The 12,023-nt window shown below is 47.6% G+C and overlaps 1 protein-coding gene across 2 annotated transcripts in view; it reads left to right on the top strand.

The window, feature by feature from the left end:
• Positions 1-12,023, top strand: part of ABCG4 (ATP binding cassette subfamily G member 4) — a 230,804-nt gene that overhangs the window by 212,254 nt on the left and 6,527 nt on the right. For both annotated transcript variants that reach the window (XM_069614377.1, XM_069614376.1), the window contains exons 12-13: positions 281-381; positions 8,834-8,992. In XM_069614377.1, coding sequence (XP_069470478.1) covers positions 281-381; positions 8,834-8,992 — 260 coding nt within the window. The remainder of the gene's footprint in view (positions 1-280; positions 382-8,833; positions 8,993-12,023) is intronic.

Raw genomic sequence — 12,023 nt, 5'->3', positions numbered from 1 at the left:
CATGAGGGCTGGGGAAGTAAGTTAGGCAGCTCCCTGCCCTTCTTAACCAGGTAATAGAGTGCACAGAAAATGAGGTCAGGTTAGCCCCGGGTAGGGTTTGGGAGCAATTTCTGGACCCTGCCAGGGCTCAGCCCCCAAGAGTCCCCTTTGCCCTTTTGAAGCCTGGCCCTCATGGAGTTAAATAACTAGAGAAAGATGTCAACATGTCTCAAAGATGGGCTCCAAACTATTGGCCCTTTCCCTGGTAACTTCTGCGTCTCTTGTTGCTTCATTCTTTCAGTTCCTCTAGAGATGTCAGTCTTCCTGAGGGAGCACCTCAACTACTGGTACAGTCTGAAGGCGTACTACCTGGCCAAAACCATGGCGGACGTGCCTTTCCAGGTAAAGCTTACTAACTTCTGTTTCGTTATCTCATCTCTTCCCCCTTTTCCAAACTCTGCTCTCTTGCTCAATCTCTGCTGCCTTTTCCCCAATCTCTGTTGCATTTGCCCGTCTCTGCTCTCTTACCAAATCTCTGCTGTCTTTTCCCGATCTCTGTTGCATTTGCCCATCACTGCTCTCTTAACAAATCTCTGCTGTCTTTTCCCCAATCTCTGCTGCATTTGCGCATCACTGCTCTCTTACCAAATCTCTGCTGTCTTTTCCCCAATCTCTGCTGCATTTGCTGATCTCTGCTCTCTTAGCAATCTCTGCTGTCTCACCCATTCGTTCCTCTGTTACCCATTATCTGCTCTGTTACCCACTCTCTCCTCTGTTACCCGCTCTCTCCTCTGTTACCCGTTCCCTGTGGTGTTACCCGATCTCTGCTCTGCTACAGGATGTGTGCTCTGTTACCTGATCTTTGCAATGTTACTCTATACCTGCTTTGTTACCCACCATCTACTCTGTTACCCATTCACTGATCTGTTACCCAATCTGGGCTGTTAAACCGAATATATGCTCTGTTATCTGATCCTCGCTGTGTTACACTATACCTGCTGTGTTGCCCGTTCTCTCTTCTGTGAAATATTCTCTGCTGTGTTACCCGGTCTATGCTCTGTTACTTAATCTCTGCTCTGGTACACTATATCTGCTGTGTTACCCATATCTGCTTTCTTACCCATTCCCTGCTCTATATCTCTTTCTCTGCCCTGTAACCCATTCGCTGCTGTTACTTGTTCTATGCTGTGTTACCTTATTCCTGTTTCCCTACTGTTACATTTCCAAATGTTACTTCCATTGCGCATTCTGTGTCTTGAGCTCTTTACTCTTCTGTCTTTTTACCTGATCTCTGTTTCTCTCCGCTGTTGTGTTACTTGACCTCTGTACTAGTGTTGCTTTCTTAACAGACATCTGTGTTGCAGGTGATTTTTTTCCCTCATGCCTCTAAGGGTTTTGCTTTGTTATCAGGCATCTGTACATTTGCTGATTTGCTACCTGACCTCTCTGGGGGCAACTGCTTTATTACCAGACCTCTGATTTGCTGCACATAGTTAATAACCTCTGTTCCACCTTTTAAATCACCTTTCCTATGCTGCTGTGTTCTTACCACCCATGTGTAGTGTTGCTGCTTTTCTACCAGAGTTCTGTAATGCTGCTGGTTTACTAGGCGTCTGTAGTGCTGCTGATTTTGCTCAGACCTCTGGACAGTTCTTCTGTAACCCAGGCCCACAGACTATTACTGCTGCGTTACTAGACCTCTGTAGTGCTACTTCTCTAACCCACACCCCTGAACAGTTGCTGCTTTATTACTACACCTCTGTGGTGTTTCTGCTTTGTTACCAGACCTGTGTATCGCTGCTGTTGTGTTGTATGGCTATTCGTCTGTTGTTTTCACACCCGTCTCTTCCTCTACGGTTGTGTTATCTGTCTATTCCTTTCTAGTAACAGAACCTGTTTCACCTCTCTTGCTGCTGTTTTGGTAGCTGGCCTGTGTTATCAAGCTGCTTTGTTACTTAGATTCTATTCCTCTGTTGCCTTGCTACCTGGACTCATTGCTGCTGTTGTTGGTTGCATGGTCTTTGTTATTTCGCCTTTGTTTCTGTTCTGTTGGTAGCTAGTGTCAGGGGCTTTAGGACAGAGGCGTACCCACAAAGCCGAGGAGAGAAAAGTACACAAGAGACATGAGTGTAAAGAATCCCACAGACAAGAGAGGATAGGCAATAACTATAGACAGGCAACAAAGGCAGTGAACAGAAAGGAGCAGGGAGTACAAGTAAGACATTTACATTAGGTTGCCAATTGTCGTGTACACAAAATGGGGGAAGAATTTCCCACAGGGTCAGGGGAAACCCAAGCCTTCTGAGCTGTTTACTATTACAGGGCCCCACTCTGAATGCTCATGGAAAGGAGCAGCAGGAGTAGGTGTCTGTATCTGGACCCTAAGGCACGAACAAGGTAACAGTACTCACAAGACTGAAGCATGTACAGGTCCAGCAGGAACTGAACGGTGACTGCCTCCTGAAGCAGGAACCAGTAAACTGTTAAACATATGACACAAGGTACAATACTGAAACACTACAATGGAAAGGGGCAGAGAGTGCCTGGTGGGAACCCAGCAGCCAAACTCTGAACAAAGGAATTACACAAGCACAAGTGACTACAAGAACAGTAGCAGGAATATACAGGGAAATAATAGGAAGTCAAAGTGAGCAAGGTACAGGACAGATAACAGAAAAAAAGAGGAAAGGCAAGAAGACAAGAATCTAATTGCAAGGATACAGGAAACCGGAACTGCAGACTAGAAACTAAGGACCAGAATCAAGGAACAGTGGACGGAACGATAGACCAGGAACAGGAAAATTCAGGACTAAAACTCTGGACTGGGATAGCAAGGACTGAGCTGCAGACTGGCAACAAGGAACTGTAACTATGGACTGGAATAACAAGGACAGGACTGCAGACAGGTAACAAGGAAACTCAGGACTGGAATCTAGAAAACTAAAGCTAGGTAACACGGACTTTGGGCATAGAACAAGGAACTGCAAGCAGGGAACGAGATAATTGGTGGTAGAGAGCAAGGGGCTGCAGACAGGAAACCGAGGACCACAAGCAGGGCAACATTGCTGCAGTGCAAGAAACACAGAGGTGAGGGGTAAAGGCACAGTAGCAGCGTTGCAAGGTAGAGAGCACAGGGCACTGGAACAAGTTCTGAAATCAACAGGACACAGCAGAAATCCAAGGATAAACACTAAGGGGGCTGGGAGCGAACCCAGATCAAGAACCCTGTGCTCAAGCAGGCAGCTGCTTAAATACTGACCTGCCCTCTGCTGAAGCAGGCTCATTGGCAGCACCTGGAGCATCACACCTGAAGGTAATCTACCTCCTGCCTCTCGGGTCCTGGGAAAGTGAAAGCAGCACTGATCTCTAAGGTTCTGGGAATTGTAGTTCTAGGACTGCTGCATAGGAATAGCCAGTGAATGAAAACCGCCACAAGGTGCATTATGGGATATGTAGTTTGTGAAATTATGTAATGAAGTATCAAAATCTTAGAAACGGAAAGTAAAGACAAAAATATTAATAGGTATTGTCCAGGGAGGATTATGGTGATTAATGAGTCCCAAATAGTCCACAATGGGTGCCAATTGATGCTCCCGCGGCAAAGTCATGACAGCTAACCTGTGTTGACAAGCTGCTTTGTAACTTACATTCTATTCCTTTGCTGCCTTGCTACATTGACTCATTGCTGTGATTCTTTGATTGTCTGGTGTTTGTTACCTCACCTCTGTTGCTGCTCTGTTGGTAGCTGGCCTGTGTTCTCAAGCTGCTTTGTTACTTACATTATATTCCTCTGCTGCCTTGCTACCTGGACTCATTGCTGCTTTTGTTTGGTTGTGTGAAGTTTGTTTGTAACTTCACCTTTGTTGCTGCTCTGTGGTAGCTAGACTTCATTCACAAGCTGCTTTGTTACTTAGATTCTATTCCCCTCTGGTCTTGTTACCTAGACTCATTACTGCTGTTGTTTAGTTGCGTGGTCTTTGTTTGTTACCTCACCTCTGTTGCTGCTCTGTTGGTAGCTGACCTGCATTCTCAAGCTGCTTTTTTACTTAGATTCCAATCCTCTGCTGCCTTGCTACCTGAACTTGTTACTGCTGTTGTTTAGTTGTGTGGTCTTTGTTTGTTACCTCACCTCTGTTGCTATTGTGTTGGTAGCTGGCCTGCGTTCAACAGCTGCTTTGTTACTTAGATTCCAATCCTCTGCTGCCTTGCTACCTGGACTCATTACTGCTGTTGTTGGTTGCCTGGCCTTTGTTACCTGCCCCGGTTCTTGCGCTGTTGGTAGCTGGTCTTCGTTTTCAGCTGCTTTGTTACTTCAATTTCATTCCTCTGCTGCCTTGCTACCTGGACTAATTACTGCTTTTGTTGGCTGCCTGGTCCTTGTTTATTACTTCACCTTTGTTGCTACTCTGTTGGTAGCTTGCCTGAGTTCACAAGCTGCTTTGTTACTTAGGGTTTATTCCTCTGCTGCCCTGCTACTTGGACTCATTACTGCTGTTGTTTAGTTGTGTGGTCTTTGTTTGTTACCTCATCTCTGTTGCGGCTGTGGTGGTAGCTGGCCTGCATTCTCAAGCTGTTTTGTTATTTAGATTCCAATCCTCTGCTGCCTTGCTACCTGGACTTATTGCTGCTGCTGTTGGCTGCGTGGTCTTTGTTTGTTACTTCACCTCTGTTGCTGCTCTGTTGGTAGCTGGCCTGAGTTCACAGGCTGCTTTGTTACTTAGGTTTTATTCCTCTGCTGCCTTGCTACTTGGACTCATTACTGCTGTTGTTTAGTTGTGTGGTCTTTGTTTGTTACCTCACCTCTGTTGCTGCTGTGTCGGTAGCTGGCCTGCGTTCGCCAGCTGCTTTGTTACTTAGATTCCAATCCTCTGCTGCCTTGTTACCTGGACTCATTACTGCTGTTGTTGGTTGCTTGGTCTTTGTTACCTGCCCTCGGTTTTTGCGCTGTTGGTAGCTGGTCTGTGTTTTTTCAGCTGCTTTGTTACTTCAATTTTATTCCTCTGCTGTCTTGCTACCTGGACTCATTACTGCTTTTGTTGGCTGCCTGGTCCTTGTTTATTACTTCACCTTTGTTGCTACTCTGTTGGTAGCTTGCCTGAGTTCACAAGCTGCTTTGTTACTTAGATTTTATTCCTCTGCTGCCTTGCTACTTGGACTCATTACTGCTGTGGTTGAGTTGTGTGGTCTTTGTTTGTTACCTTACCTCTGTTGCTGCTGTGTTGGTAGCTGGCCTGCATTCTCAAGCTTCTTTGTTACTTAGATTCCAGTCCTCTGCTGCCTTGCTACCTGGACTTGTTACTTCTGGTGTTGGCTGTGTGGTCTTTGTTTGTTACTTCACCTCTATTGCTGCTCAGTTGGTAGCTGGCCCACGTTCACCAGCTGCTTTGTTACTTATATTCTATTCCCCTGCGGTCTTGTTACCTGGACTCATTGCTGCTTTTGTTTGGTTGTCTGGTGTTTGTTTGTCACCTCACCTCTGTTGCTGCTCTGTTGGTAGCTGGCCAGCATTCTCAAGCTGCCTTGTTACTTACATTATATTCCCCTGCGGTCTTGTTACTTGGGCTCATTGCTGCTTTTGTTTGGTTGTCTGGTATTTGTTTGTTACCTCACATTTTTTGCTGCTCTGTTGGTAGCTAGCCTGCGTTCTCAGGCTGGTTTGTTACTTCGTTTTTATTCCTATGCTGCCTTGCTACCTGGATTCATTACTGCTGTTGTTTGTTGTCTGGTGTTTGCTTGTTACCTCACACGTTTTGTTTCAGTATGTTTACATGGATCTTGCTGTTCAACTGGTTTGTACACCATACTTCTGCACTGCTGCATGTTGGTTACCTGTCTCTTATGCTGCATTGCTACCTGTACTGATATGTCAATGTATGTAGAACACCAAAGCCAAGCCTCCACAGATCTTCCCATGCCACCAGTGAATACAGAGTACTACCCGGAGATCAGCTTAATAGGTTTGGGGTAAACTGGAAAAAAATACCAGAGCCCACCTGTGGCTGCAAAGCGAAAATAAATAATTAATCTACAAGAATGATATCAGAATATGAAAGTGGTCTCATGCTTATTACCTGTCGATGAGGAGGTGGAGTAGGGGGGGAATAGACTGACCCGAGATCCAGGAAAGTGCAGCACAAGCATCAAACTAACATCTTGAGACAAAATAAGGAGAGAAGGAAATGGGAATAAAAACTGTCCGACAGTGAGGAGAAAAGAGTCCAGACATCTGCCAGGGAGCTGACCCAAATGCCAAGTACAACTCATAGTCTACTAGGACTCCAAGCAACACATCAAGAATCCCAAACTCAAACAGGATGCAAGAGTCTGTGGAACCGGTCCCAAGTGGGAGAATCCAGGAGCAGAGTTGGGACAGGTCAGGCTTGAAGAAAACCCCAGAAGTCCAAACTTGTTCACTTACACAGCGTGACGAAGTGTGTTCTGATGACCTCACAAACACATACAACTACCCAAAACACATCAAATATTTGCTGCATGCAAACTCTGGTGGGGGTGGAAACAGAGGTAGGAAACCTTCTCAGCTAGAGGAAAAGAGAGCACTCATCTTTGACCAGGTGGGTCTAGACCACAGTAGTAGTAAGATCCAAGATGGCAGGTGAAGCTTTCTTAACCTCTCCCCTTGGACCCTGTGACCTAAGGTCAGTGACTAAGAATTCTACGCAATGAGGGGGTGACAGAGAGACAAAAACCAATAGGACCATCAAGGATAGGTCATGTGACTCCTTTCCAAAGGAGAGAAGAATTGGGCGCTAAAAGAAGAGAAGTGACACAGCAGAAAGGGAAGGGTCTTTGGAGATCTGATAAAGGAGAGAGCTGATGGAAGCAAGAATTGCAGAAGGCTGGTGCGGTGCCAGCACCCAGATACTCCTGTGGTGGAGTAGAAGGAGCTCTGACTTTGCTCGATTTGAAACAATATGGAGGACTACAAAAGAGGCTCCATGCTGCTTAGACATTGTGAAACCTGGGGACAGTGGTGGACATCTGCCATAGAGGAGACAGTGTTGATCGAGGAGTAGGAGATGCTAGTTCCCCCTGCCCCCCCAGGAACTGGGAGAGTTTGTGTGATAGCAGGGAAGACATAACAGATATCTGGAGAGCAAAGTCGTGTGCTGTGGGCAGCTGGGGGAGCTACCCGGTTCTGCCCGCACTAGAGAGTGTTTTCCACCAGCAAGCATGGCCTTCTTTTCCACACTCTTGTGTGGACCTTATCAAACTTGCCTCCTTATCAGGCACAGACCCCTGTGCAGCCAGTGCTAATTCCTCTGCAAGGGCCATGCAATCAGGATACATGACTCCCAATCAGAACTGGCCTGCACCACCTTTTTGTTACCCCCAGTTCACAGAGCTCAAGAAAGACCCCCACCTCTTGGCAGACAGGTTCCCATGTGTCCCTGCCTCCGCTTCTTCTTTACCTGACCCGACTGTGTTTCCTCTGTTGCTTCATTACCCAATCTCTGTCTGTTTACTCATCTCTACTGTTGCTGTTTTGGTACCTGACCTTTGTTCCCATGCAGAATTATGATCTGATCCCTACTCCCCGCTGGATTGTTACCTGACCTTTCTCCCCCCTTTGCTTTGTTTCCTGGCCTCTGCTTCTCTTCTGCTTTATATGGAATTTGTCTTGATTCCGCTTTATTCCATGGCCTGTTTCTTTGCTGCTTTGTTACTTGGCTTCTGTATCGATGCTGTTTTCCCACATGTCCTCTGTAGTATTAGCATAATTGTTCGTTTTTATTTGGTCGAATGGTACGAATAATACATAACGAACATGTGGAGCAGGGGTTGCAGGGGTATCCCCCGCTCCCTATTATCGGTATGTATTAGCCTTGGAGGGTGGCGGGGCGTGTCCCCCGCTTCCTCAACTTGGGAGGCAGGGTACTGGAAAAAAAGAAAATGGACCTTGCGGCGTTGGATCCGACCCGCTTTAGAGGGACGGATCTTACGCTGCAGGGATGATGAGGACCATGCGACATCCAAACAGGTAAATAGGGGAGAACGGTGGGGGTGTGGGTTGGTGTGCGCGCATTTGGTTTGCACTTTGTTCCTCTGACAATTGATCGCGTGCAGCAGTTTTTTTTCCGGTCTGTTTGCTGCGATCAATTGTCAGATGAACAAACACCACCAAAACCGTTACTTGACTTCTGCTCTGATGCTCTTCTGCTTCGTCTTTCTTCCTCTGTTGTTTTGTTAAGTGGCTTCTGTTCTTCTGCTACAGTGTTACCTGGGTTCTAAAGTGTTACCAGAGTTCGGTTCTAATGCTCTTCTGTTTCGTCTTTCTTCCTCTGTTTTGTTACCTGCCCTATGTTCCTCTGCTACATTGTTACCGGACTGCTGTACTGATGCTGTTGTGTTTCATTTTTCTTCTTCTGGTGTCTTGTTACCTGCCCTCTGTTCCTCTGCTACATTGTTACCTGACTTATGGTCTGATGCTCTTCTGCTTCACGTTTCTTCCTCTGTTGTTTTGTTACCTGCCCTCTTGTTCCCGGACTGCTGTACTGATGCTGTTGTGTTTCATTTTTCTTCCTCTTGTTTTGTTACCTGCCCTCTGTTCCTCTGCTACAGTGTTACCTAATTTCTGTTCTGATGCTCTTCTGCTTCGTCTTTCTTCCTCTGTTTTGTTGCCTGCCCTCTGTTCCTCTGCTGCATTGCTTCCTGAGTGCTGTACTAATTCTGTTTTGTTGCACCTTTCTTTCTCTGCTATTTCATTATCTGCCCCATGCTCCCCTTCTGCGTTGAACGGATGTTCTTTTCTTTTGTGTCTCTTTCTCTGCTGTTGTGGACCAGACCATGATCTCTTGTGGTTTGACATTTCATTCTCTGTTTCTTTCCACTGCAGGTCATCTGTCCCATTGCTTACTGCAGCATTGTCTACTGGATGACAGGCCAGCCCCCGGAAGCCACCCGATTCCTCCTGTTCTCCGCCCTTGCTACCTGTACGGCATTGGTGGCGCAGTCCCTCGGTCTTCTGATTGGAGCTGCTTCAACCTCGTTACAGGTGAAGGATGCTGTAAAGCTCTATGGGGGAACGCCATGGAGCATAATGGCAATATTCTGAAGCAGACCAGAGTATGAATGCAGAGCATGGTGTAGGGATGCAGACTGTGTTACAGGATGCTATAGTGTGCAGGGATGCAAGGGACTGTGTGGAATTATGTAGGACAAGATTTTGAAATGCAGGGTGCAGTTATCCAAGCTAGAGCATGGTTTGGAGCTGCAGTGCAGGATGCAGAGCGCAATGCAGGGATACAGGGCTCTGCATGTGGGCACAGGACCGATGCTGGCAGATGAGATGCATAGTGTACTGATGTATGTCATATTGTGTCAATGCAGGGCACAGTGTAGGGATGCAGGGCACAGTGTAGGGATTCAGGGAACAGTGCAGGGCAACATGCAGCAGTGTAGGGATGCAGGACACAGTGCAGGGCAGCACGCAGCCGTGTAGGAATGCAGAGAACAGTGCAGGGCAACATGCAGCAGTGTAGGGATGCAGGACACAGTGCAGGGCAGCACGCAGCAGTGTAGGAATGCAGAGAACAGTGCAGGGCAGCATGCAGCAGTGTAGGGATGCAGGGAACAGTGCAGGGCAACATGCAGCAGTGTACGGATGCAGGACACAGTGCAGGGCAGCACGCAGCAGAGTAGGGATGCAGGGAACAGTGCAGGGCAGCATGCAGCAGTTTAGGGATCCAGGGAACAGGGCAGCATGCAGCAGTGTAGGGATGCAGGGAAAAGTGAAGGCAGGGCAGCATGAAGCAGTGTAGAGATGCAGGGAACAGAGCAGTGTGCGGATGCAGGGAACAGTGCAGGGCAGCATGCAGCAGTGTAGGAGTGCAGGGCAGCATGCAGCAGTGTAGGGATGCAGGGAACAGTGCAGGGCAGCATGCAGCCATGTAGGATGTGGGGCGTTCATTGGAATCCATATGCATGGTGCTCTGGAATGCGCATTCAGGCAGGGTCCGATGTGCTACACCCAGGAGCCAGTAATGGGACTCTGCTTAGCTGGTGCAGAAGGACAGCCCACATCTGGTCAATAAAGACGGACGATGTGGGTATGAAGTGGACCCAGGGCTTAAGACAGTGATCATCCCCCGGGGCATAGTCAGGAATGTCTAGCTAATGGATTCCTGAAGCTAATGCAGTCGGGCTCACTGCAGTGACATTAACATCTGTTAACGCTGCTGAGTGGGCATTTAAAGATTATGGGTGGGGGCTTGATTGCTCAGGCCCTACACCGTCTACGCCTCTGATTATTCCAGATGGCGGAAGGGTACTTTTGGAGCGCAAACACCCTAATTTGAATACAACTGCACTGAAGGGCCTGCCATGAAATGTGAGGGTGCTGGACCAGCATAGCGGCACTAGGCCGATTACTGTAACACATGGGTACCCACTAAAGGTTTCCCAGGGCTGGACTTAAAACATGCAAGAGAACGAAGGAGGCTCCATACTGGTCTTCTCTGCCAGATGTTGACACTGCTTACCCATTGGAGGGGTATCTGGACAGAGAGAGTATGGTTGCACGAGGCAAGTCTCTGTGGCTCGAGCCTTGCATAGGATGGATGACCTCTTGCCCTTAAGGAGATCCTTGAAGACCCATCTTTTCTAGCTTTCTTTTTCTACTTGTTTAGGCAGCGCCAAGATGCCTTCGGACGAACGTTGCGCTTTATAAGTTTGATATAAATAAATAAATATAAATAAATAGGAAGTGGATGCTTCCTGCTAAAAAAAAAGAAAACAACCAGGGCACCACTGATCGAGGCAGTCGGGTGTCATGACCCCTACCCCTGACCACACTGGCAAGTCAGCCTACCAGATAAGGCCAGGTTTCCGGATTCCATTATGGCCTTAAAGGCCTTAAAATCTCACCTGAGACTCTCTTGGAGTCAGCCCTGGCGCCTTTGGCACCAGGCTCATAATCACAATGGAGAACACCTTTAGGTTGGGACTATTTTACTTGGAACTACTTTCTTGGGGGCTTCAGTCAACATGGAGGCACTCACATAGCTCAGTTCCCAAGAACTGAGCTATGCGGTATAGTGTTCAGGGTGTGGCTGGCCTGGGACTACTTTACCTGGACTACTTTACCTGAAAACTATTTAAACCACACCTAAAAAGCAGAACACGCTTCGCGTTATTCTGCTGTTTTCAGCGTAGCGCTCCCCATGTCCAGTTGGGTCTCCTGTATTCTTTGATGCCAGCTATTCTTGAACCGCGTGCCTGCAGAGAGAAAAAGAACATCGTTATTGGAATCTTACCTGTGAGTAGGATCCTGTCTTCAGCCCATCGTCCGCTCCTGATTCTGCTTACCTGGAGACATTCGATCCATCAAACACCATCATTAGGGCACCGCATGCTTCCCGGAACGCAGCATCCTGAAAAGGGGAGAGAGAAGAACAGAATTAGTGAGCGCATACTCACGGATCCACACGAACAACGAAAATCACAAGATTCTTACCGGATTAGTCGACTCTTGTTCAGCATCTTTCCGGAACATCACTGCAACCAGCGAAGAGCACCGCAGCCTACTAAGGAAGGGTAAAGTCACAGGTTAGCGTATACAAGGCAAAACAGCACAGCGCATCGCAAATTACTTAACGGACAGCATTGTGCACACTGCTCCTTCATTTACCGGCTCGTGCTCAGCTCCAACCCGCACGAAAATGGCAAAATCTCTTAGCACACCTAAAGAGAAGAAATAAGACATTAATAACAATAAGAGGAAGGAAGGAAAGAACAGGATAGAATACAAAGACTGTAAAGCAGCAAGACCTACCTTACAGACACTCAAAAGGGCTCGCACCAGTGAAGCAACTTGGTCGCTCATGCCCACACGAGACTATGCACCCCTGCCACGAAGAGGAGGACAGAGAGCATGCCTTCTAAGGAATTAAGGTGAGGAGAGGGCCAAGGGAAGGTTTTGAATCCAAGGGAGGGGGGAAGACCCCCTACCAGAGACAGTTAAGTCTTGAATCCAGCCCTCCTGTATTTCAGACTCAACTTCCATCGGAGGCACTACCCAGGGATCG

The sequence above is a fragment of the Ambystoma mexicanum genome, chromosome 9 (assembly GCF_040938575.1).
Source record: "Ambystoma mexicanum isolate Mex_15411 chromosome 9, UKY_AmexF1_1, whole genome shotgun sequence".
NCBI classification, from domain to species: Eukaryota; Metazoa; Chordata; class Amphibia; order Caudata; family Ambystomatidae; genus Ambystoma; species Ambystoma mexicanum.
The sequence above is the reverse complement of the archived record's forward strand: the minus strand, read 5'-3'. Positions and strand labels throughout refer to the sequence as shown.